The sequence below is a fragment of the Trichogramma pretiosum genome, unplaced genomic scaffold (assembly GCF_000599845.2).
Source record: "Trichogramma pretiosum strain Unisexual culture from Peru unplaced genomic scaffold, Tpre_2.0 scaffold30, whole genome shotgun sequence".
Taxonomy (NCBI): domain Eukaryota; kingdom Metazoa; phylum Arthropoda; class Insecta; order Hymenoptera; family Trichogrammatidae; genus Trichogramma; species Trichogramma pretiosum.
Window position 1 is genome coordinate 218,616 of NW_019641675.1, and position 22,311 is coordinate 240,926.

A 22,311-nucleotide genomic window follows, 5' to 3' on the forward strand; every position below is an offset into this window, starting at 1 on the left:
CCACTGCCTCATACAAGATAGATCTGCCTAGACGAGGCAACTGGGGATTTACCTTGTACATATCTTAATATATTTCTAGACGCACGAATTTCGCTGTGCAGCTGCAGCGCTCGAGCGGGCGCGCGAAGCCGCTTTGAATTTATGTACTAAGTGTTAGATCGCAATCGTTCAATAAAATATAACCTTGTAAAATACACGCCGAGCATGGGCATTACATTGTTATGTATCGATTTGCCAGAAGCGCGATTCCTCTACGGATAACGAAGGCAAAAATATGAAAAATAATTTATCCAATTAACAGGGGGCCGTATTGGAAACGGGTAGATCAGAGGGCGCTAATCGAGCGTCACGCGACTGTCGATGATAACGTTTTTTTTAAATTTATAATTTCGAAGAGGAAAGGGAGGAATTTTATTGATCAATCCGAGCTGGGTATATAAAACAATAACGACTCGGCGATGCTTTGGTAAACGATGCACACTATACACCGGGCCGCGTTGCAACTTTCGGGCGTCCTTGCGCAACTACATGTATATATATATAAAATGTTTGTGTACACATATAAACGTGTGTGCGCTGTGTGCTCCGGATCCTAAAACAAAATGCCCACCGCATAGTTTTACCCTTTCTCCTTTTGTATAAACTCCGCGTGATGCGAGAACCGCGCAGGAAGGACCGTAGTAGAACACAAACCCACACACCTACATATATATATATAGCTGACAAGAAGATCGCACGTATACGATAAATTTGAGCGCTTGAGTTTTCCGTATACATGTATGAACGATAAACGAATATACATACGTAGATAGATAGATATATATAGGTAGGTAGCTGTGCGGTCGGATATGCGCGCACCGCGATCGTCGGGCCGTGACCGGCATCGATTTAACGATCGCTTAAACTCATATTTCACGCCAGGCTGGGTCAGATTGAATTATCTAACACGTGTTAGGCACACAGACACACACACACACACATTACAACCGCATGCGAGATTTTGTAGATAACGCGCACGTCTCTCTCTCTCTGTAGCTGCTACTGATATAACAATATCGACGACGTTATTATTGTTGTTGCTGTTGGCTTTTTCGTATGGCTATCCTGTCCACGGAGATTTCACGTGTGTCTACGAGTGTGTCTTCCTTACAACGTGAATGTAATATACGTGCGCGCTCGAACTGTTACAGAGACAGGAGTTTTCGTGCGACGGATATAACTGCAATACGGCGCTGCTGCTAGTTCGATGGAAAGTTCTGTGCGCAGGGATGCAACTTGATAGTTTGTTACATGTGTGTGTACGGGTGGGTGGCACATACGTACGTGTCACGTGATGCATAGCCGGAGATTTGTATATATAGCGAATAAGTTTCTTCTTTTGCTTGAAGCATTCATATGCATATGGTTTTGCTCGCGCATGAATTTCTCGTCGTGATATGTTGATTTAATCAAACTTTGTTTCACGCGTGGTTACTGTTTTGGATCTGTACTACGCGCACGTGTAATAACAGAATTACGTGTACATAAAGGGGAAAAAAAGTTATCGAAAACTTGGGTCGATGCCGAAAATGAATATGGGGAGCGCATTGCTTGCAAAAGTATACCTTGCATTTATATATCGAGTGTCAACCGAAATGCGGATTGTAACTAATACCGCGCGGCCCGCCGCCGCTCGATTCCCATACTTAAAAGTAACCAACTCCATACACATTCGGTTGTTAACAAGTACACATGGAAGCAGCGAGTAATGTCGGATTACTATTGCCGCTGCTGTTTACGCAAACCTCGGGAAAATACATGTAACCACGCGCGCGGGAGCAGTGCAGGGCCGATTAAAATGTATACTCCAGATATTCCTTTTGCGCCTCAAAACTGATTCTGCGCATTCTCTTGACAGTATACGACGTGTAATGTAGATCAACGACACAGATACCAGATTGCATTATATACACGTTTCTATTTATATTATTATTCGCGTTGTTTCCCGGCAGAGTTCGATGCATTGGCCCATAGTGGGAAGATATTTCATGTATTTATTTGAATTATTGAAAATTAATTCGCACTTGCTAAATACTTGTAAAGAATAGGAAAACTTTTGTTAGAAAATTGCATCACTCGCGCTTAAACTTTTTTACGTCTCTAAAAGATTATTATTTCTAAATAAAGCTATATCGATAAATTCAATATAATAATGCTCTAAATGCATTCATAAAATTTAAATTGAACCGATAATCGTAAACTTCAAAATCTTTTATGAAATTTCATCGACCTTCTTAATAATGCAAATATCGTAAAATTAATACATGTTACGAAATCTTGGCCTAAAAAACCAACTCCGCACAATTTCGTGCGAAAGGCTATAGAAAAATTTTAATATTTACTCTTGAATAAAATTATACCATTAATGTAAGATCCTTCACTGCTACCCGTATTCATTGCATTTATTATTGAAAATAAAGTTCGCAATTTACTGGGTCGTCAAAAATTCGAGCCGCAGCGCTTCGAGCGATCGTTACAATCTGATAATATGTATAATTAAAAGGCCAATTTTACAACTGGTCAAACTTTTTAAGAGCCATCAATTTTAGCCCCGATGTAAAACTTGAGCGAGCCATTACTCCGAGCGGCGAAAATCCTTGGAGCATACAACCGTTCGCTATTCGACGCTCGACCGGTTGCCATTCGCCAGGAACGCCATTCACTATGCGTACTATAGACGGCGTCGAACTTTGTTATATAGCACCTCTCGAGCGCCCAGGCATTATGTCTCGCGCTCCTGCTTTAATCGCGCCGTATCCAATCCGTTGAAAAGTTTCGCCTTTTTTTTCTTCATATTTCGGAGCTACTGCGTATATTATATTCATCGTTTTTGCTCGCGTATATTATACACCTCTTGCGAGCGCGTCTATTCAATTAGACCAAAGCAAAGGTGCACATATTCGCGCATTTATATAGATATACTGGCATAACTTTCATTCAAGGCAAAGAGCTGCTGCTGCTCCTGCTGCTAGACACACTCGGCGCCGCGTGCGCGGATCGCTATCAGTCAAGGGAAAAAAGGCGCGAGTTTTCTCACGCAACTCCGTGAGCTAACAATGTTGTGTCTACGAGAATCGCACGAGAGACGTTGTACGCGCCTCGCGCCCTCTTAAACTTATAAGCAATTGTGCGAAAGAGCGCGAAAAGTAACACCGCCGACGCGTGTGTGCGTGTGCAGCACGTTTACGCATGTATGCACAGCTATGCGCGCTCGAAAGATACACGAAATACTTCCGAAGGTATTTTCCGAAAAAGCTGGTGCGTGCGAGAGATCGGCTCAGCGACTGTTTTATGACACCGGCGGCGGCAGCCGACCGATTGAGTAATCGCGAGGGTATTGCACTTGATTTTTTTTTCGTTACCTCTCGCTTTCGGTAGAATTTCGGATGTTTTACGATGTCCGATCGAAGTTTTTGTTTATGTTATACGTGTAGGAGGGGACTGACGCAATTGGTATTTCTATGTTGTAATAATTTGTTTCTTTTATCGTACGATTTTGCAGTCGTCCAACGATGAGGAAAGATCGAGGCTTCCGGAGCTCCTCACCGAGCTTGACGTGGCTAGCGAAGAAGCATCGGTGGAAGATGTCAAAGCTCTGAGCAAACTGGTCAAGCGGCTAGCGTCGGACAAAAATGGCGAGTACTTGAAGATACAAGGTTCATTTCTTTTTTCGTACTAACAAAAATACATATCGCATAATTATGCTTCGCACTCGACAATTAATGTTTTTCTCATTTCTCTCTCATGGCAATCCTAGTCATTTTTGGTGATGAGGAATTGTTTAACAAATCATCCGAGGGTATGATAAATCAAATCTATAAATCATATACTAATACATATATGTCATGCATGTTTTTACAAAATCATCTCCCTAGAACTGAATACCTTTTTCCGTCCTCGCTAGTACTTTTTTTATGTAGTTAAAAAATACTTTAATTCTTTTTGGTTCATTATTATAAAATTTTAGAAATCACTGGCCAACCCGGAGTGGATTATCCAGCGTTGACAACTATTCCCGCAACAACGTTCAGCTGTCGTGGACAAAGAGGCGGATACTACGCTGATTTAGAAACCAATTGTCAAGTAATGAAAATACGGATCGCCAAATATATAATTTTATTTACAAAATTTATACAATTTCTGTCTATCGTATTTACTAATTTCATGCTTTCTTTTAGGTTTTTCACATATGCGACAACGGCCGAAAAATATCCTTCCTATGTCCAAACGGCACCATCTTTCAACAGTCGCAATTGATTTGCGACTGGTGGTTCAAGGTGGATTGCGCAAGATCAGCTGAACTCTACGAGCAGAGTTCCGAGTATCTCGCCGAGGAAGAAAGAAAACGCGTCGAGAAGAAGAAGATGACATCGGAATTCCACAGGACAAACAACGACGACAATTACCATCAGAACGTGGATTACGACGATCGTCAAAATGGCAGATCGAACCCGTTCGGCCAATCTGCGTCTCAGAATCAACTGTCCAACGATAAGAATGCCAAGTCAAATCAGAACCATAACGACGTTTACGAAAAGCAAGCCTCGAAATCAGGAAGTCAAGTACAGTACCCGAATCATCGCTACGACGAAAGTACGATCCCCCGACCCAAGGAGGATTACAGAAAAGCTCAGAGTAATCGGCAATTGAATCAGCTGTACTCAAACGACGGCAAAAATGTCCAATCAGTCAAGTTTTACAATCATCAAGGTAAATCCAATCAAGAGGACGTTTACTACGGCTCAGCGGCGAATGTGAATGCCCAACGCGAAGACAAGCAAGCCGTCAAGCCCAACAAACCTCGAACTTTTACTCGGCAAAATTTCAACGCCGGAGTGCAGAAAGTCACGCCAGTCTACACGGAAGCCACAACGTTCCGTACGTCAACCGCTAGTCCTATTAGAGAATTTCAACACTTGGCCGAGAGCGCCGCTTTCGTATCCAGCCGCAACAATGGCAAATTCAGACCGCCGAATTCCAATCAGTACAATAGCTTCTTCACGAGCAGCAACAAAGCCACAACCTCGACACCGCAGACGAATAATCAACAATCGACGGCCACTACAGCTGGAAACACTTTAACTAGTCCACAAAATTTGGTTCGTTCCCGTGTGACCATTCCACCATTCCCCGGACCCACATATGCACCGATTTATAAACCAAGAACGACCACTCCATCGAACGACGAAGCGCAGCAGAGTACCACTCTGAGATCGTACACCAACACCGAGTACTTCCGACAAAATAATCAGGATCAAGGAACGACTTACAGGAATTCCGAAAGTTCCACTAACTATCCCGACGTTGCAACGACATACTCGCCGTTCAATTTTGCCAAGAACTTCGGTGAAAAGTACACGAATCCACCTCCGACCGATGACAGTGGCGAGAGGTACACGACCTATGCACCAATGACTCAGAGACCCGTTTACGTGAGGAAAGAGACTACCAGCAAACCAGAAACCATAACGACGAATTACGACAGTGGTGAGTTCACCACTCAATACACCGATAATTATTCGGGATCCTTCACCACGGCGAGACCGGTTTATCGAGAAAACACGGCCTTCGGCGCAGTCAATGACATTCAAGCGGACGACACCGCCAGATACACCCCGTCCAAATTCGTCAATAACCCACAGAATCAAGTGGCCGCCTCGACCGAGAGGTCCAACAACAATTCCACAGTTCCTCGCCGCACACCTAGTCCTTACGATACTAGTATCACTTATCAGCACGGAAAAGAATTGTCGACCCTCGGCCCATACGTACCGTTCACCAAGAGTTACGCCTTCACCACGAGTACGACCCCCAGGCCGAGCTTCCAACAAAACTTCAATCAGCTGACCAGGAATTTACCCGTGGGAGCTAAAGCCGAGAATTATGTGTCCTCCGATTACGGCAAGTCAGGAAATAGAGCTACTTATCTACCTGAAAGAACTACTTCATCGCCCTATGCGAACGAGAAGAGCAACTTCGATAATAGACCGGTGCAGGAACGAGAGCACGCGTTGAATATGTTGAAGTCGTTGCAAGGGTTGGAGGGTACGGTTCCCAACCTGAATTTGAACAATATCAATAACACAAGTTATAACTTCGAACCTAAGGCCTCGGCTGGACCATCGACTTTGCATTCGTTGGCTTTGTACTTTGCGAACACCGATGAGGATTATAACACCGAAGGACCCACCGATTCGGTCATCAATTTCCAATACTTTGAAACAACTCCCAATCCTATTGAGAAGAAAAACACTTCTGTTATTGACCTTCCAACTAGCATCTTGACGCAACATACCATTAGTTCTTACATCGAATTGTTCAACTTGAATAATGCTCTCGAAAACAATATCACCGGTGACACTAGTTACGACATGAGCGACGACGAGAACTTTGCGGACGAAGATTCGAGTGACTTGGACATTCAACAAAGCGAAGGCCCACTGAACGGAGTTAAAAAGTCCAACAACACAAAATTAAGAGAGTTAGCGCAAGTCTTCACTCAAGCTTTATCGGCTTACTTGCAAGATCCCGATACGTTCAAGCGAGTTCTAACGGAAATTAGACCCACGGAACCGCAAAATATCGAGAATGAGATCACTACCGATATTCCTACGACCACCGAGGATTATCCATCCGTGACTAAAGAAAAAGACGAGGTTTTGGACTTTTCGGACGATATCAATGGTATCAGACGGCGAAGACCGATAACCACTACCACCGTTGTTCCGGAAACTACTAAGAATGATTCAAATGAAACTACTTACCAGCCATATTATACTCCAGATTATTTCGCAAGAACTACGCCATATCCCGATGAATCGTTAAACGAAGCTCAAAGTAGCTACACCCAGCCTAAATCTGATAACAGATTCTCCTACGGAGGTAACGCTGTTTTCGACTCAAAGAAAATCAATTACAAATCCAACGACTACAACAACGGTAAAGATTATTCGAATTATTTACCCAACGAGCAAAGCAGGTACGGTGGCTTCCAGAATAATTCAGCCACAACTTATTCACCTTACGGCAAAAATGTCAAGCCGTCTAATTCCACTCCCATCAGCGACAACTATGTGGCATCTTCGACTCCGGCGACTTACGAAATTGCGCCTCCACAAAATTTCGTACCAAGTCAATCTAGCATCGATACCAATCTCAAACTGTCAGATGTTCTAACACCGCCTGCTTTCTCGACGAGCTATTCCGTTTCGAGTACCGCTAATACGGCTCCTATCAGCACAACCACGAAAACGAAATCCGTTAACACAGGAACATCCGGTAGCAATGTCACACCGGTGTACAAAAGACCGCAAGAAACAACGACATCGAGTACCACTACTACTACTACTTCAACAACGACTAAAGAGCCCTTCAGGATAAGGTACTACGATCCTACGACGGTCAAACCTAGGAAGGCTGAGTCTCTGGTTACAGCGAGTAGCTCAAATACCAATTTCAAAAACAGTTTCAATAGCGTTGACAGCAACGAACGCAAGAATGTAAAGTCTGCGTCCAATCAAAAACAAACGAACAATGAGAACAACTTCAATAAAAACAATCACAACAACCAAAATAATCACCTCTGGACGTCCTCTCCGACGGTGACTCAATTGTGGGAGACTACGGTGTTCATCGATCCCGATCACATCAATCGAGGCCTGGACAGCGGCGAGCCAAGAATATCTCAGCCGTCGTCCAACATCGATTTCAGAAGCACAACGGTGGCTCCGAGGGACGAGCTGTTCGCCAACGACGCGAGCAACTCGGTGACGCCGCAGAACTTCGCCAACGACCAGTCGACGCCGTGGCAGTGGGCGCCCAACAACAACGACTCGCCCACGGCCTTCACTCTGCTGCCGAACATCAATTTCGCCGGCAACGACAACACGGCGACTCCGACGCCGACCTATACTACTAGATCGAGCATAACGACGACGATAACGTCGTCGATAACAGCGACCAACGCGGTGCCGCCGACCAGTCCCGACGTACCCACTAGAATTAGCATTTTTAACATAACCGAGAACGAGATTCAGATGGCGCACAACATGTTCGGCTCGCTCAACGAGTCTAGCTCCAATACGCTGATGAAAGTCATGAAGCAGGCGGACAACAACGCGACGGTGAGACAGCTGGTACTCTTGTTGATTAGTCACTGCAACGGGCCGCAAAACAAAACGATGGAAGAGGAAAAGGAGGAAGTTTTGAACGCGCTGCTGAAATTGCCCGTGAACGAGTTCACGTCCGAGGAGTCGAGAGAGCTGATCAAAGGAATCAGCAAATTGCACTTGCCTCTCGGCAAAGATGCCAAAAGTCCCTCGACGATTGCGGCCACCACTTCGGCGCCGATCACCAGCACAACGCCCGGTGAGCCTGTAGTCACGACTTATCGAAGTCGATCGGGCAGAAAATTCAAAGCCTCGACCGTCAAGTCAAATTCGTCCTACGCTAAGGTTGCATCGAACAATAATCCGAGATCCGATAGAAAAGCTAAATCTACCGAGGAGGGAACCATTTCCGACAGTAGAGCCCTCGACCTGCTCAGGTCGCTCTACACAATCGCAGCCAAATGGGGTTGAAATCGTTCGAGTAATTGAATAGCATTGATCTTTTGCTAAGAGCCTGTTTAATTGTAGAGTACGCATACTCGAATAGATCGATATACGAAAAAGAAGTACATCTTATTATTTATTATCTATTGACAAATTATAATATCCACTCCAACTCAGCAAAGATGCTATATCGAATTGTCATTTATTTAATGTTAATGATAATAAAATGACAGAATCACACAGTCCATATAATGCCATTAATCTCAATTACGTCGAAGAATGTGCTAATTATTATTCTAATAAACAGCAATTCACTCCTTATGTTTTCATCAAATAGATAAATTTATTGGCCAGCAGAAACGGATTAAGTAACTTTTAGCTATAATTATTTGAAAAAAAGCTCGAGGGCTCTGTTAAGAACTGCCGCTGAAAAAAAAGTTTGTAATATATTTATTAGCTTGAAATGTTTGCCAGATGTATATGTTAAGGCATTACATATTGAGTATACCAATGTGTTTGCATTTATAATCTATTTTTATTTCTATTAAAGAATTTTAATTAGTTACCATGTATTTAGAGCTATAATACGTACTAGATGAAGCTGCGAGCTATACGAAATAGTCCTTCTTCCGTGTTTCCGAGCTTGGACATTTGAAAATGAGGAAAATTGTATTTTCTCGTTCCTAAAAATGACTCGTTACGTTCTGTTCTCAATGTTGAACAGTTAATTATGAAATATTCCATGTTAGACTAACTATCTACGATAATATTTTTCTTTTTATATCATAAAATATTATGCATATGTATAAATGTAATATCGTATATGTGTAATAAACCTAAATGTATGCGCCGATTAACCATAATCACGAGATTATATTGAAACAAGTTTTGGACTTCACAATTTATCAAATTATCGATTGAAAGAGAAAATCATTGACGAGTCATGTTTGAGCTATAGATGTTTTGAATATCATTGTTACAGGCTCGTTTTATCGCTAAATTTTTAATTTTTAATTGATGATTAATATATATTTTATTCATGACTGTTTTATTTAAAATGTAATATTGAAATTAAGAATAGAGAACGTATAACTCTTTAATGTTATAGAATTTATACCGTTAAATAACTCAATGGCATCAGGCTGGATAACTGCCATAGTTAAGAAATATAATTATATATTTATAAAATCGTAAACCATCAAAATTATTGATATTCCATGCTCCCCTTATAATTGGGCACTAAGATATTCCATATTGTAAGACCTATAAATTAGTCAACTCTGCATAAGACACAAGATCATGTAATTTTTATGAAAATGTACAAGGTGTATGGTGTCGGTAAATTAATAACTGAGTAAAATTTAATCCATAATGAAATACTCTCTGAAATACTCAAATATGAAAATTCGGTTACTTACTTATTTTTCACCACATATATATGCGTTAAAGGATTTTTTATGTGGATGTGTGAGTAATACATAAAGTAGATTTACCAATTTTATGTAAAATATGTTTGTACAGAATGTGAATAAATAAATGAGGGTTTTGTTATAATATGTACCATAAATTAGTAATTTTCAATTTTATTTCATTAACACAATGTTTCCAGTTTTCTTTCAACGGTATCTTATCTACGATTTCATCATTAATTTATAGCAGCATAATAAAACAATAAAAGGACCACATCTAATTTACTGATTTAGGTTGATGCATTTATGTACGCTACTTTAACAAATTTTAGTTTAACCTGCAGACAAATGCAAAAGATTCATTGAAGTGAGGGTACATAGTTCTTTAAGATCCTTTCACACTTCAAACGACTGCGAGATTTTGCTTGATGCTATCACTCGTCGAGAGTCATGTGGGCCAAGTGTTGGTTCGTGCCAAATCGTTAAAGTGTGTCGCAACGAGAGACGAGCAAAATTCCCCGACAGATTACAAGTTTTGCGAAGACGATTCTATTTTTGGAGTGATTTAATATTTAGTTTCGACAAAAAAGTATAAGTTATTTTATTTCTGAATAATGTCTTGATGAAAGATAAAGATCCGGGTTAGGTTAAATATTATTAATTAAATAACTGATTTCTAACTTATTGCATAATCTTCACATCATAAAAGTTTATGTATGATTACTTTGCAGAGTTAGTTTGAATATCCGCTGATTTCATAGCTAATTTAAATATCGCCTAAGTACCATTTGCGTATTTCAATGAGACTTTTTTATTCGCATCGCTGATTTCAATGAATTTCTTCATCCTTTAGTGCAGATATGCGCGTATATAAGGAATCACAGGACTTTTCGGCAAACGGACACAACTGACAGGACGGAAATGTGTGGAAATTAGAGAAGATCTTGCCGAAAAGATGACCTATCTGTACTGTTGCAGTGATTATATTACACACATTTATTATTTATGACTGAAATCACAAAAAAGCTGCGTCAACAAGTTTTTTTAAACAAAAATTATATTTATCGATTTTTCAGACGCTATTTTCTAATGCGTAAATCATTGCAATTACAACTTCTGTGTAAAATAAATATCAGAGGATTCGGAGTTGACATATTGTATGAGCTTTTAACAAGGATTTAAATAATTTATGGCTTTTTCACACTTTCTACGGTAGTCATTTGAAATATAAATATAAAAATTGTTCAATACATTGGAATACGGAAATATGCAAAAATCTGGTCGTTTAATAATTAATTCTGTCAATAGACTAGCTTAAATAGGCAATTTCGAAGAATGTAAAATAAAGTTATGCCTACAATTTTTATGCATTGCTATTACTCAATATTATGTAAAGATATCTTTTTGCTTGAACTTTGACTCTCTCCATATTAAATGATTCAAATTTTCTCTTGCCCCGCGACTCCGCTGAAAATATGTGCATGCATGCTTTCGCAGAATTAACGGTTTTCATTAGTAGAATCAATACAGTTATTAAAAAAATGAAAATAGCTACATCTAATTATATTTCATTATTTGTATATATTGTTGTTGCATGCTAGTACCCATATACACACATAAATTCTTACGGAATTTCATCACCTGCTGTATAGCATCAGAGCAATGACAGGCACATACACACACACACACACACGCTGCGGTGGATGAATTAGCCGTAATCATTAGAAATGAGAAAAATGCACCGATTAACGGCACGAAGCGTCTGCTCGTATCATCAATTACGATTCGCGTCTGTAACGCGCCACACACGGCTCGTATAGAATTTTAACGACTGTCTTCATATTCTCGCTTTCATTCCAATTTCGCTCTTACAATTACGTTTTCAGGGTCACAGTGTCAGCAGCAGCGGCAGTCGCTCTCGTACACGTATTTTCTTTACATGATCAATCTCGTAGAGGTACTTAGCACCCAATCATTTTCAGTGCAATTGAGAATGCGTATACGCGCGCGCGAGATACTTTGAGTGTCCTAGACGCGTCGATTATCGGATTGTACTAAAATATATAATAGATCTTGCGCAAGTAGGGATGGACAAGTTTTTTTTCATCGTTGCCCTCCTTCAAAGGACAAAGAATGGAAAATAATAATGGTTTTTCGCTTAATATGTATTTTTTGAAGCGGTTTCTTTGTGCACTCGTTGAATGGGGCTCCGTTCAATTTCGTTGACACAACGCAAACGGCGTCAGGAGGCAATTATGCCTTGATTATTTCCAACAGGACACTCTGCGCATGAACACTGTTATTTTATTGTATGGTTTTTTTGCCGAAAGAATCGAAATTCACACGCATGGTGGTTATTGTCTCGCGCCGTATCATATTGCGACGATTCTTTTGTTTACATTACATTATAAATTAATGCTGAAATGAGTTTTGCCGAGAATGCATGTAATTTGTAATAAGGATAATATCGATGGGCTGACAGTTTCGATTATGGGTTTGCTCCTCTGAAATTAATTGGAGTAATCTGAGAAAATAGTAATAGTCGAAAAAATGTGCTCCAAAGCAGATAACGTCGATTTGTTTGACAACAATGGACCGATAAACTTTTTACACCCGATGCCCATGCGATGCGTCGGTTGCTTCATCAATCAATGAAAACATAACTTTCACGATCGTCGTTATGAGCAGCATCAATAAGTGCAGCAGCTCGAAAGAAGCCACATAAATTTCGTCGACGTCGGTGCATGGGAAGTAAAGCAATTATTTATTAGCTGAGAGTTTGATAAGTGTGAGTATCCCATGGACTTTGGCTATGTGAGGAAAATTACATAGAAGATCTTTTTATCCTAAAATTGAATAGCATGTATCGATTGGTTAATAACACTTCCATGAACTGAAAAATTTTTTCTATGAAAATGATGTAACTTATTATTTAGTGAATATTGTTTTTTAGTTTTGTTCTTTTTATCACGAGTAAATCCATGTATTGCTAACAATCTATAAAAGTAACTATACAAAAGTGTACAAAAGTATTCTGCAATTCTTTCATATTTTACATATGCTCACATAATTTTAAATATTTGAAAAAAAAGTTAACTGATGCATTGAATAGGGCAAACGCTACTCAACACGAGTGCATGATTGCTCGTTGCAAGTGAAGTCTCGTGAGCCAAGTGAAACTACTAATCAGTCGGTTATTATAGGCTGTAGATGTAACGTATTTACCTCGCCTTCTTTCCATAAAATATGGAAAACTTAAAACTACTTGAGATTTTTGTTGTTTGTAAACCATATTGGACTAATACATAAATCATACTGCAATTATTTTATTAATAGAAAATGTTGAAAATTATTCCGAAAAAATTACTCAAAATAGTTTAAAAATTTACATTTATTTTTTCCGACAATTTTTTTTTACTGAATTTACTTTCATCTATTCTTATATTTTGAACTTTAAAAATGCGTTTATTTTGACATTAATTTCTCTTGGAAGTATCGGTAACAGATTAATATAACAGATTATATTTCACCGTGAAGTATTATTTGTGATCATGTCGAGTCATTTATTAGACGCTGCAAGATCATATAGCTGTCATGTAATAATAAATTTTGCAGCAAATAAAAATGCGAGCGTGAATTTGTATCGAAAGTTTCAAGTACTCGACTGCTTATATCGATATTCTTTACTCACGTGTTAAAATTATGAACTTCACATTCTTCAATTGTCTCAAAAATTTCAGCAACCAATATTTACATGTAAAAACGCATTTCACGCTCACGTAATGCTGCAAACTATGTTTGTACTAACTGCTTGTTTATTGGTGTAGCTGCAGAAAATTTACAATAATAATAATGACATCAATTACGCGTGCACTATAATCAAGAATTTATGCTTAAATTTTGAAACCAGCGGCACGCGGAATCAACCTCACACCTAATGGACAAAGAAAATTATTATGTTATAATCTCATAACGATTTTCAATAGCGCATATGAAAGAGACGCGCGACTCACCGTGCATTGAATCTTCGAATGTACGAAAAGCAGGCAAACGTACGATCGCGGAAGAAAGATCTCAACATTAATAGTACGAGAAAGCAGTTGATGCTCGAGGCTAATTAAGCTAATACGAGATAATTACGTCACAGACGCGAAGATGCGCTCCGATGCAGAATTGCGCGGCTGGATCTCCACTGACTATCGAGTGTAGCTGCAATATAGTTTGAAACAGATGGGTTAATTTTTGATTTTCTTTCCGTAAAAACGAATTGTAAAATCGAACCAAAGCCATTGAAAAAAAGACGGGGAGTAACGTGAATGAGATATTGAAGAGAGAAGTAAACTGATGATCGCCTTTTTTAGCAAAACTTTCTGACTTGTATTATGTACTTTTCAGGGTTACCGACGTATTCATGCAAGGCATGTGTACATAAATAAATGATCGTTCGATAAATGATACTGATACGTTTAAGCTACCGATATCAGATGTAAGTGATCTTCAACGTTAATGGTATTACCATTGCACGATTTTTTTATCCCTGCACACTCAAAGTTGAACATTTGATGAAAGAAAAAATTAATACTCACGGTGTAAAAATTGACGCCTTCAATCACGATTCCATAATAATGAAGCTATACATGCGGAGGCGTACACGATACAGGTACCGATGTAATTGAGTTTTAGTATGAACCGATGAGATGTATGTCGTGGGTACGATGCATAATCGATGCAAATTAGCGTATCCAATCCGGATCGGCTTTTTGTCGGGGTTACGTAAAGCTTACCTTTATTATTTTGCTTTCTGTTATCCATTAGTTTTGAAAGATAGCTTTTATTGTGAAAAAAGTTCCTGGACAAAAAGAGCTATTTGCATCGAGAGAGTATCAATAAACAACATGAAAACTTACATTCACATTATATTCATTCAAGTTCATTACGTAGATTCATATTTATGAACAGTTTTACCATCGTTATTTTATCTATTAGTAAATGTATTTTACTTGATTTTGACGATTTCTAACACTTGTTATGAGTATGTATGTTAGGTAAGAGACGTATAATCTGTACAATACAAATATTTGTCAGCCTTCTTTACATTTGCAAATTGTAAGCTACGATAATTAACATTATAATTAATTTTACAATGTTTTTGCTAATCTCAATGATTAAATAAAATGGTATAGAATGATGAAAAAAACTAAAAATGTGAAAAAATCATGTTAATATTTGAATTTTATTCATTTTTAATTTTTTGGCTGAAATTTTAAAGTTAAATACGTTCTTTAAAAAAATTTGTAAAATGTATTTATTTATAAGCTGTAAGATACTTTTAATTTTTATTTTTATAAAATTTTAATTTTTTTTATTTCAATCAAACAGTTGAAAAATACAAGTCAAACTTGGGAAAACACTAAGGAAATTTGAAGTTTATAAGTAGCCCTGATCTATATCAAATTACAGTTACATAATTTTGTAATATAGTATAATAGTATCGATATAATTTAATGGTGTAATGTAAAATTAATGCGAATAGAAACTATTTTATTTATTTTTCCACAACATAGATTAAATCTTACTCAAATAGTTTCGTCATTCAAATCAACTAAATTCATTCAAAAATATACGAAAAAAAACGATAAAGTATTATCCTCATTCAAGTTTTGAGAACTTGATTTCATAAATCGAGTTGCCATTGTTTATTCAAGGAGTCGGAGTCTTGATGCGAGGAAACTGTTTAAAAAAACCGCTGTCAATTTATTGGCAAAGGTCTTCCTCATGAAAAATTCTAGTAATGAAAGGGTTTGGTTACTGAAGGGAAAATTCGTATACGGCTGTTTTCATTTTCGTATACGAAAGTCCAAAAAAACCTAGAGATCTCTAGAATTGTACATCAAACGAACTTACGTTAAGTGAAGTTCGATGACAATTATACGAGATCCTTGTTCGAATAATTAAAAAAGATGTAGATCGCCTTTTCGATCTGAAGTCCACGAATTTTAGAGAAACAAAAGAAAACTCTGCCTCTCTTCACTCCGCTGGATCCAGGTCTCATAATTTTAGAGCTATACATGTAGTTATTAATCGCTATGGATGTATATTTGGGGAGGGATTTTTTTTTTTTTTTTTGAAGGGAGGGTGTTAATTATTCGAACAAGGATCTTGTATAATTGTCATCGAACTTCACTTAAGGTAAGCTCGTTTGATGTACAATTATACAAGATCCTTGTTCGGATAATTAAAAAAGATGTAGATGTTCAGAGATGCATAGCGATTAATTATTAAATATTAATGTTTTTATTAATACAACACTGTAATTATCGCAACATAGAAAAACATAATTCAATAAGGAAATCGCAAAATCAGAATTACACTTTGATATAGGTCTGTTATAAAACTTGCCAAATGCATTTGACTTTTCAGACCATCCTGCTGCATTCTTAATTGTGTCAATATCAACACCTTTTACACGAGCCTTAGATACTGACGCATGTCGGGTCGAATGGCCCGAAAAAACGCTTATATCAATACCGCACTCGCCCATAGTCTGTTTAATCCATTTACTCCACGTCTGAGAACTTATAGCCTTGAACGGACTTGTAAAAGAGATAAATAATTGATTCTCGTTTCCTCGAATATTTTTTGTAACATCAAGATAGTGATCTAACAATGAGGCTGCACAGAGTTGGGGGTTTTTTTAAAATAAGGTAAAATTAACAGCGGCTCTTTTTTACCAGGAGCCGAAGTTTTAATAATATCTGGTATTTCAATTTCAATATTGCCTTCCCGATGAAAAATATTATTTATTTTTATAGAGACAATAGTTTGAGCACGATGTGCAGTAATTAGCGCCAATAACATGGCCAACTTCCTTGTCAATTTCTCTAGCGATAAATTATTCATCGGGTGCCAATTTGAAATCTGCTCCAAAACAACATCAACATCCCAAGTGCGATTATACTTTGGTCTTGATGGGCGAACTCTGTGCAGTCCTCGAAAGAATTTTTTTAACATTGTATCATTGGCAATACTATAATGGAGCACGGTTGCAATAGCTGCTTTTGCTAAATTCAGTGTACCATATTTTGCTCCATTATTAAATTTATTTGTTAAAAAATCAATAATTTTAATTATTGACGCATTGTCAGCTTTACAATAGTTTTCCCATTCGATAATAACGGGGCTATATTGCTTGACAAGGTGAATCGACTGTCTGCTGAGATCGGTAACGCCTTCGAAAAAAATCTTTACTGCAATGCAGTGTTCCTAGACGTCTCACAAGCGTTTGATAAAGTGTGGCACGAGGGGTTGATCTGCAAGCTCAAGTCACTCTTGCCTCCCAGTCTGGCCAAACTACTAGAGAACTACTTCCGTGATAGAGTCTTTCAAGTAAAAATTGGTAGCACCACATCTAACCTGTGCCCCTGCGAGGCTGGCGTGCCACAGGGTAGCGTCTTGGGGCCCACATTGTACCTGCTCTTCACCTCGGACTTTCCTTCGGCCAGGAATATCTTCACAGCCACATTCGCTGACGATTCAGCCATACTCACCACAAGTAAATGCCAAACGGAAGCCTCACACAAGCTCCAGACGCACCTAAACAAGATCTCAGAGTGGTGCGATAAATGGCGCATTAACATCAACGAGACGAAATCAAACCATATAACATTCACGCTAAAAAAACATACTTGCCCACAAGTCTACCTCAGAGGCGTCAGCATTCCACAGGTCGAGCAAGTCAAGTATCTCGGCATATACCTGGACCGAAGACTCACTTGGAGGTCCCATATCTGGGCAAAGCGTAAACAACTAGGACTGCAGCTCAGAACAATATACTGGCTGTTGGGCCCACGATCACAATTATCCCTGGACAACAAGCTCCGTCCCTACCTGACTATAATCAAACCAATATGGTCATACGGCATTCAACTCTGGGGTGCGGCTGCTCCCTCGAACATTGCAGTTATAGAGAGATTTCAATCGAAGACCTTGCAGAACATCGTTCAGGCCCCTTGGTATGTTCCAAACGAGCAAATTAGCCGCGAGCTTAACATTCCCTCTGTCAAATCAGAAATTCGTCGCTTTTATACATACAAAAAAAAAGTATTGCTTGACAGTATTTTCGGACAAAGACTTCAACATAATTTCCACGGCGGCCGGAGTCAATCCTTTTCGTATAAACGATTCCCAGAAATTTTCCGGCCATGATTGTAAGTCGTGTCGCTAACGGGTGCGTTATCGACCTACATGGGGATAACAATAATTTTTCATTAGGCCTGAAAATCAACGGCTCTTCTACGAGTAATTGAATATATATAACGGAAACCAAGTTTGTGAATTCCATAAAGGAACCACTACGATGCCTGTGGCTCTATCGCTTATGATTTTCCGCAGCACTTTATTAACGACAGAAAAGGGAGGAAAAGCATAAAAATCGAGATTACGCGCGAGTAAGTATCCTTCTTGCTACAGAATTAAAATAGATACCTTTCTGAGCTGGGGCGACGATGTATAGAAACTCGATGAAGTTATTTCTGATGATGTGAGGTTAATCAATCACTAAAAATGAAAGTGTCTAGTTCTTTTTTTTTTGGAGTTGGCACCCTGATTACGCACGCTCGCATCGCGGCGCTAACGCGACGCGTAAGAGCTATGTACATACGCCCTGAGAACATGCATTGACAAGCTGCTGATCAAGAACTGAGAAAAATACGTCCCTGAGTCCAAAAGCTTGTCGTACACACGTGCAGCAACTCGAAAAGTCAAAATCGATTTTCAGAAAAGTTCTCAAAAAAATCTGAAAAAATTCATTTGTGTTCTTTGACATATTCAAAACGTCTTAGAATTATTCAAAATATGTTTGAATTTTTCCAGAATTCTGGAGGGCTTCTGGAAAAGGATGATACCTTAGAGCCGTCTGATCCTGGAAACATCTATCGTAGACGTCTTTTTTCATAATGCCGATGATGGTATAATTATCGTCGCCTGTGCGTTTATGCATTCGGAATTGTAAGAAGCTACACATGCGTGCCTTATCGTTATGTATGCGCGAACGATTTAGCAATTCGTGTACATATGCATGTACGTATGTATGTATGTGCGCGATGGTACATAGGTCAATGAATGTTGTAGTATTGCGTCACTTGCCAATTTTTCCCTGGCATCGTCGTCGTAATGTGCGCGAGCGAGAGGCTACTTCACAAATAAGCCGACGACGGCGATTTTTCAATCTCTCCGATGACACGCTGATAATGTTCAGAGCTACTACGATCGCCAAATAAATAGTATTACACGTGCTTTTTAAATGTATTCCAAGTGGCTTGTTGAGAGACACTAAGCTTCTGCATTTTGAAGTGTGGATGTATGTTTTTTTTTACATCAGTGATATTATGTGATTTTACGAGCAAATATTTCATATATATTACCTATAGCATATGCTTTCTATGTTTTTTTTATTATCTTCAACTTCATGAGGACTCGGGCGTATGATCATAATACTCATAAGTACGTTACGTAATTTTAGTAATATCAGTTACACTCATGCTTCACTCGCGATGTGCTATGAAAAAGTTCGAACATAATAAATTGAACAACCATTAATAACGTATCGATGGTCGTGCCCCGTGCGAAAAACTTACATGTCTTTAAGAAAATTTCTCTAACGATGCTAAGACAACAGGCATGGTAAAAACTAGAAAAAGTAAAATTATAATTATAGGTATAGTTAAATAATTTTTTTCTGACATCAGTAATTATACAAAGTTGTTAATTTCGCCTTGAAATTTCATTGTGCTATTGTATTACATACTGTATTAGATTGTTTTCAGTACCCTCAAGCCAATCATAAGAAAGTTTTCTCTTTCAAATGTTTAGGGATATATAGCAAATGCCAGGGTGAAACATCATTCATTAATGTATCTTACTATATTAAACTATATACTAGAATTAATGAAAATGTAAGTATCGAAAATACACACATTTAAAATGTCATTTGAATTGGGTACTAAATATTCGAGTTGATTGATTTTTTTCTCCGTACTATAACTGCTGCACCATCCAAAAAGCTGCATAAAAACACTTTTGAATGTTATGCAGATTTTTGAAAGTTACGGATATGTATAAAATATGATGCAGGTACGGAAGTAAGCCTAACGCTATGGTCGAGATGCGAGACTTTTGTTCAAGATCGTACAATTTTTCACAAACAAAGAAGCAAATGAGTTTCGAAATATAAAGCGAGGCGCGCACAACGCGGCAAAAGAGATTTACGGGCAGAAGATGACCGCGTGCGTTTGCGAAGAATTAAAATAGCCTGACAAATGAATCGTTTTCTTCACAAACGCTGCGGATTTTCCGATACGTGTTTCCCAGAGAGAATCGAAGAAAATCTAAAATACAATTTGCATTCTTTTGATTTATACTCGGAGAGATTGTGAATAAAAGAGAGTCGATAAGTGCGTGCGCTGAATTTATATCTGTGACGTTGTGATAAAGTACTTACAATTTTACGTAAAAATCGATACTAATTTTCAGTATCTATCAAATTTCTAGACATGTTTGCTCAGTTTAGTTTTGACATAATGGTACATCAAAACATAACGTATAACATTACTGAAAAGCATTAATAAGATGTAATATACATTAATTTATGAAACTCAATGTATAAATTCTTCGATAGAAATGACCGTGGTTATTTAATATGCACATTATATCCATGCTACAATTCTAACTAATTAAACGAAAGCATCAATCATCCAATGAAATTAGAAATATACAGCCTTGACGAAATAAATTATTCCAGAAAGATCCAAAGCTCAATGAAAAGTTCAAGACAATTAAGATGGCGAAAACGAAAACTATACCAGTGATGCAGCTCAATGGTTCGATAAAAAAATATCCGCTATTAACCGCCTCCACCGTACGGAGCTTGTACTTTTCACATGTTAGGCACACCATCAGCTCGAACACGTCTCGTACTAAATTGCCGTGGTATTATAGTTGACCGCCTTTTACGCCTGCAACTCTTTTTGCGACAGGTATCCGTACGGATGAGTTGAAATCGAGTTAAGGCCATAAGTAGGATGTTTGGCACGCGTCGTCTTCGTACGAGAGCCATGGCAGAGGGTTTCAGATAGGTGCTTCACACACGAAGTTGCGTGTAATATAAATTTACGCGCGGATGCGTGACACGCGCGAGGATCGATAGGCTGTCACGGATTGAAGATGATGGATGAATGTAATACTTCGATGAGTGTTACATTATTGGATTATTACGAAACCCGCGCGCAAGTACGAGTGCAGGTACGATTTTTAACTGCTGACGATTTAATCGCAAAGAAAGATATGACCGGCTAACTTATACAGAGTGTAAGTGTGTGTAGAAAATCAAGATTAATGACTGGATTCGAGTTTTCGAGTCGTACGTAATTATCCAAATGTGCATATTGCACGGGTAGAGCATAAACGCGAGACACGAGAAGAAGATTCCGAAAATTGATCTTTGTGGTATCGACGATGCTCAGCAAATATTAAAAATTGAACAATCATATTCACGAGACTTGCGAAAATGCATCTTTGTTATTAACAAAAAGAAGAATTTCTGCGCATTATTGTTGTTATTATCATTTTCTCTGTCGAGCTAGCGATAGTGTATATCTGTGTATCTGTTCATACGTGTTCGGTGTATAAGATGATGATGATGCGATGCGAACGTGTTAAAGTGATTATGAAATAGATTGCAATTAAGCCACACTTGAGACAAACGTGCAATGTAATATACTGGAAAAATTATCCAATTATCTTATATACTAGACAAGGCAGCGATGTATACATATGGATGCACGTGAGTATTATTTAGGTTGTAAAGTCGCAGACACATTTATTGTACTCGTTTATAGAATTGACCACGTTCAATCTCATTAAGAATAAAAAAAGATCATAGGGATACAAAAGAGTTTGGAAAATCATCAAATTAAATTACAAAAAAAAAACTTAATTTTTTTCTAAGAGTCGAAAAAATGTAGAAAAAATAAAAAATGAAAGAGTATTTGCCGAAGTATCCAAGGCAGAAACGTGCATGTGCATAGGCGCGCGTTGCATTGTACATACTTTCCTCAGACTCTCGATTGTATCGCCTCTTTGCTCTCTTGATCTTCTGCGCAAGCTACTGAGTGCCACACACGGTCTATCTTTCTCTGTAAATATAGTTTCTTGCGAGATCACAGCCCCCGCTTCGAGACGACGATGATGAGCGCACATATCAAACGAAGCGTGTATAAATTGCATCCATTCCCACACAAAATCACACACACGCA

The 22,311-nt window shown here is 38.5% G+C and overlaps 1 protein-coding gene across 2 annotated transcripts in view; it reads left to right on the forward strand.

Moving 5' to 3' along the window:
* LOC106652982 (mucin-5AC-like) overlaps nucleotides 1-9,779 on the forward strand; it is a 77,663-nt gene extending 67,884 nt beyond the window's left edge. Inside the window, exons 4-7 of one of the 2 annotated variants that reach the window (XM_023460688.1) lie at nucleotides 3,542-3,695; nucleotides 3,797-3,838; nucleotides 4,007-4,122; nucleotides 4,218-9,779. In XM_023460688.1, coding sequence (XP_023316456.1) covers nucleotides 3,542-3,695; nucleotides 3,797-3,838; nucleotides 4,007-4,122; nucleotides 4,218-8,618 — 4,713 coding nt within the window. In that variant the 3' untranslated portion in view covers nucleotides 8,619-9,779. The remainder of the gene's footprint in view (nucleotides 1-3,541; nucleotides 3,696-3,796; nucleotides 3,839-4,006; nucleotides 4,123-4,217) is intronic. The other variant, XM_023460689.1, reaches the window with a different exon arrangement.
* Nucleotides 9,780-22,311: the final 12,532 nt, after the last annotated feature.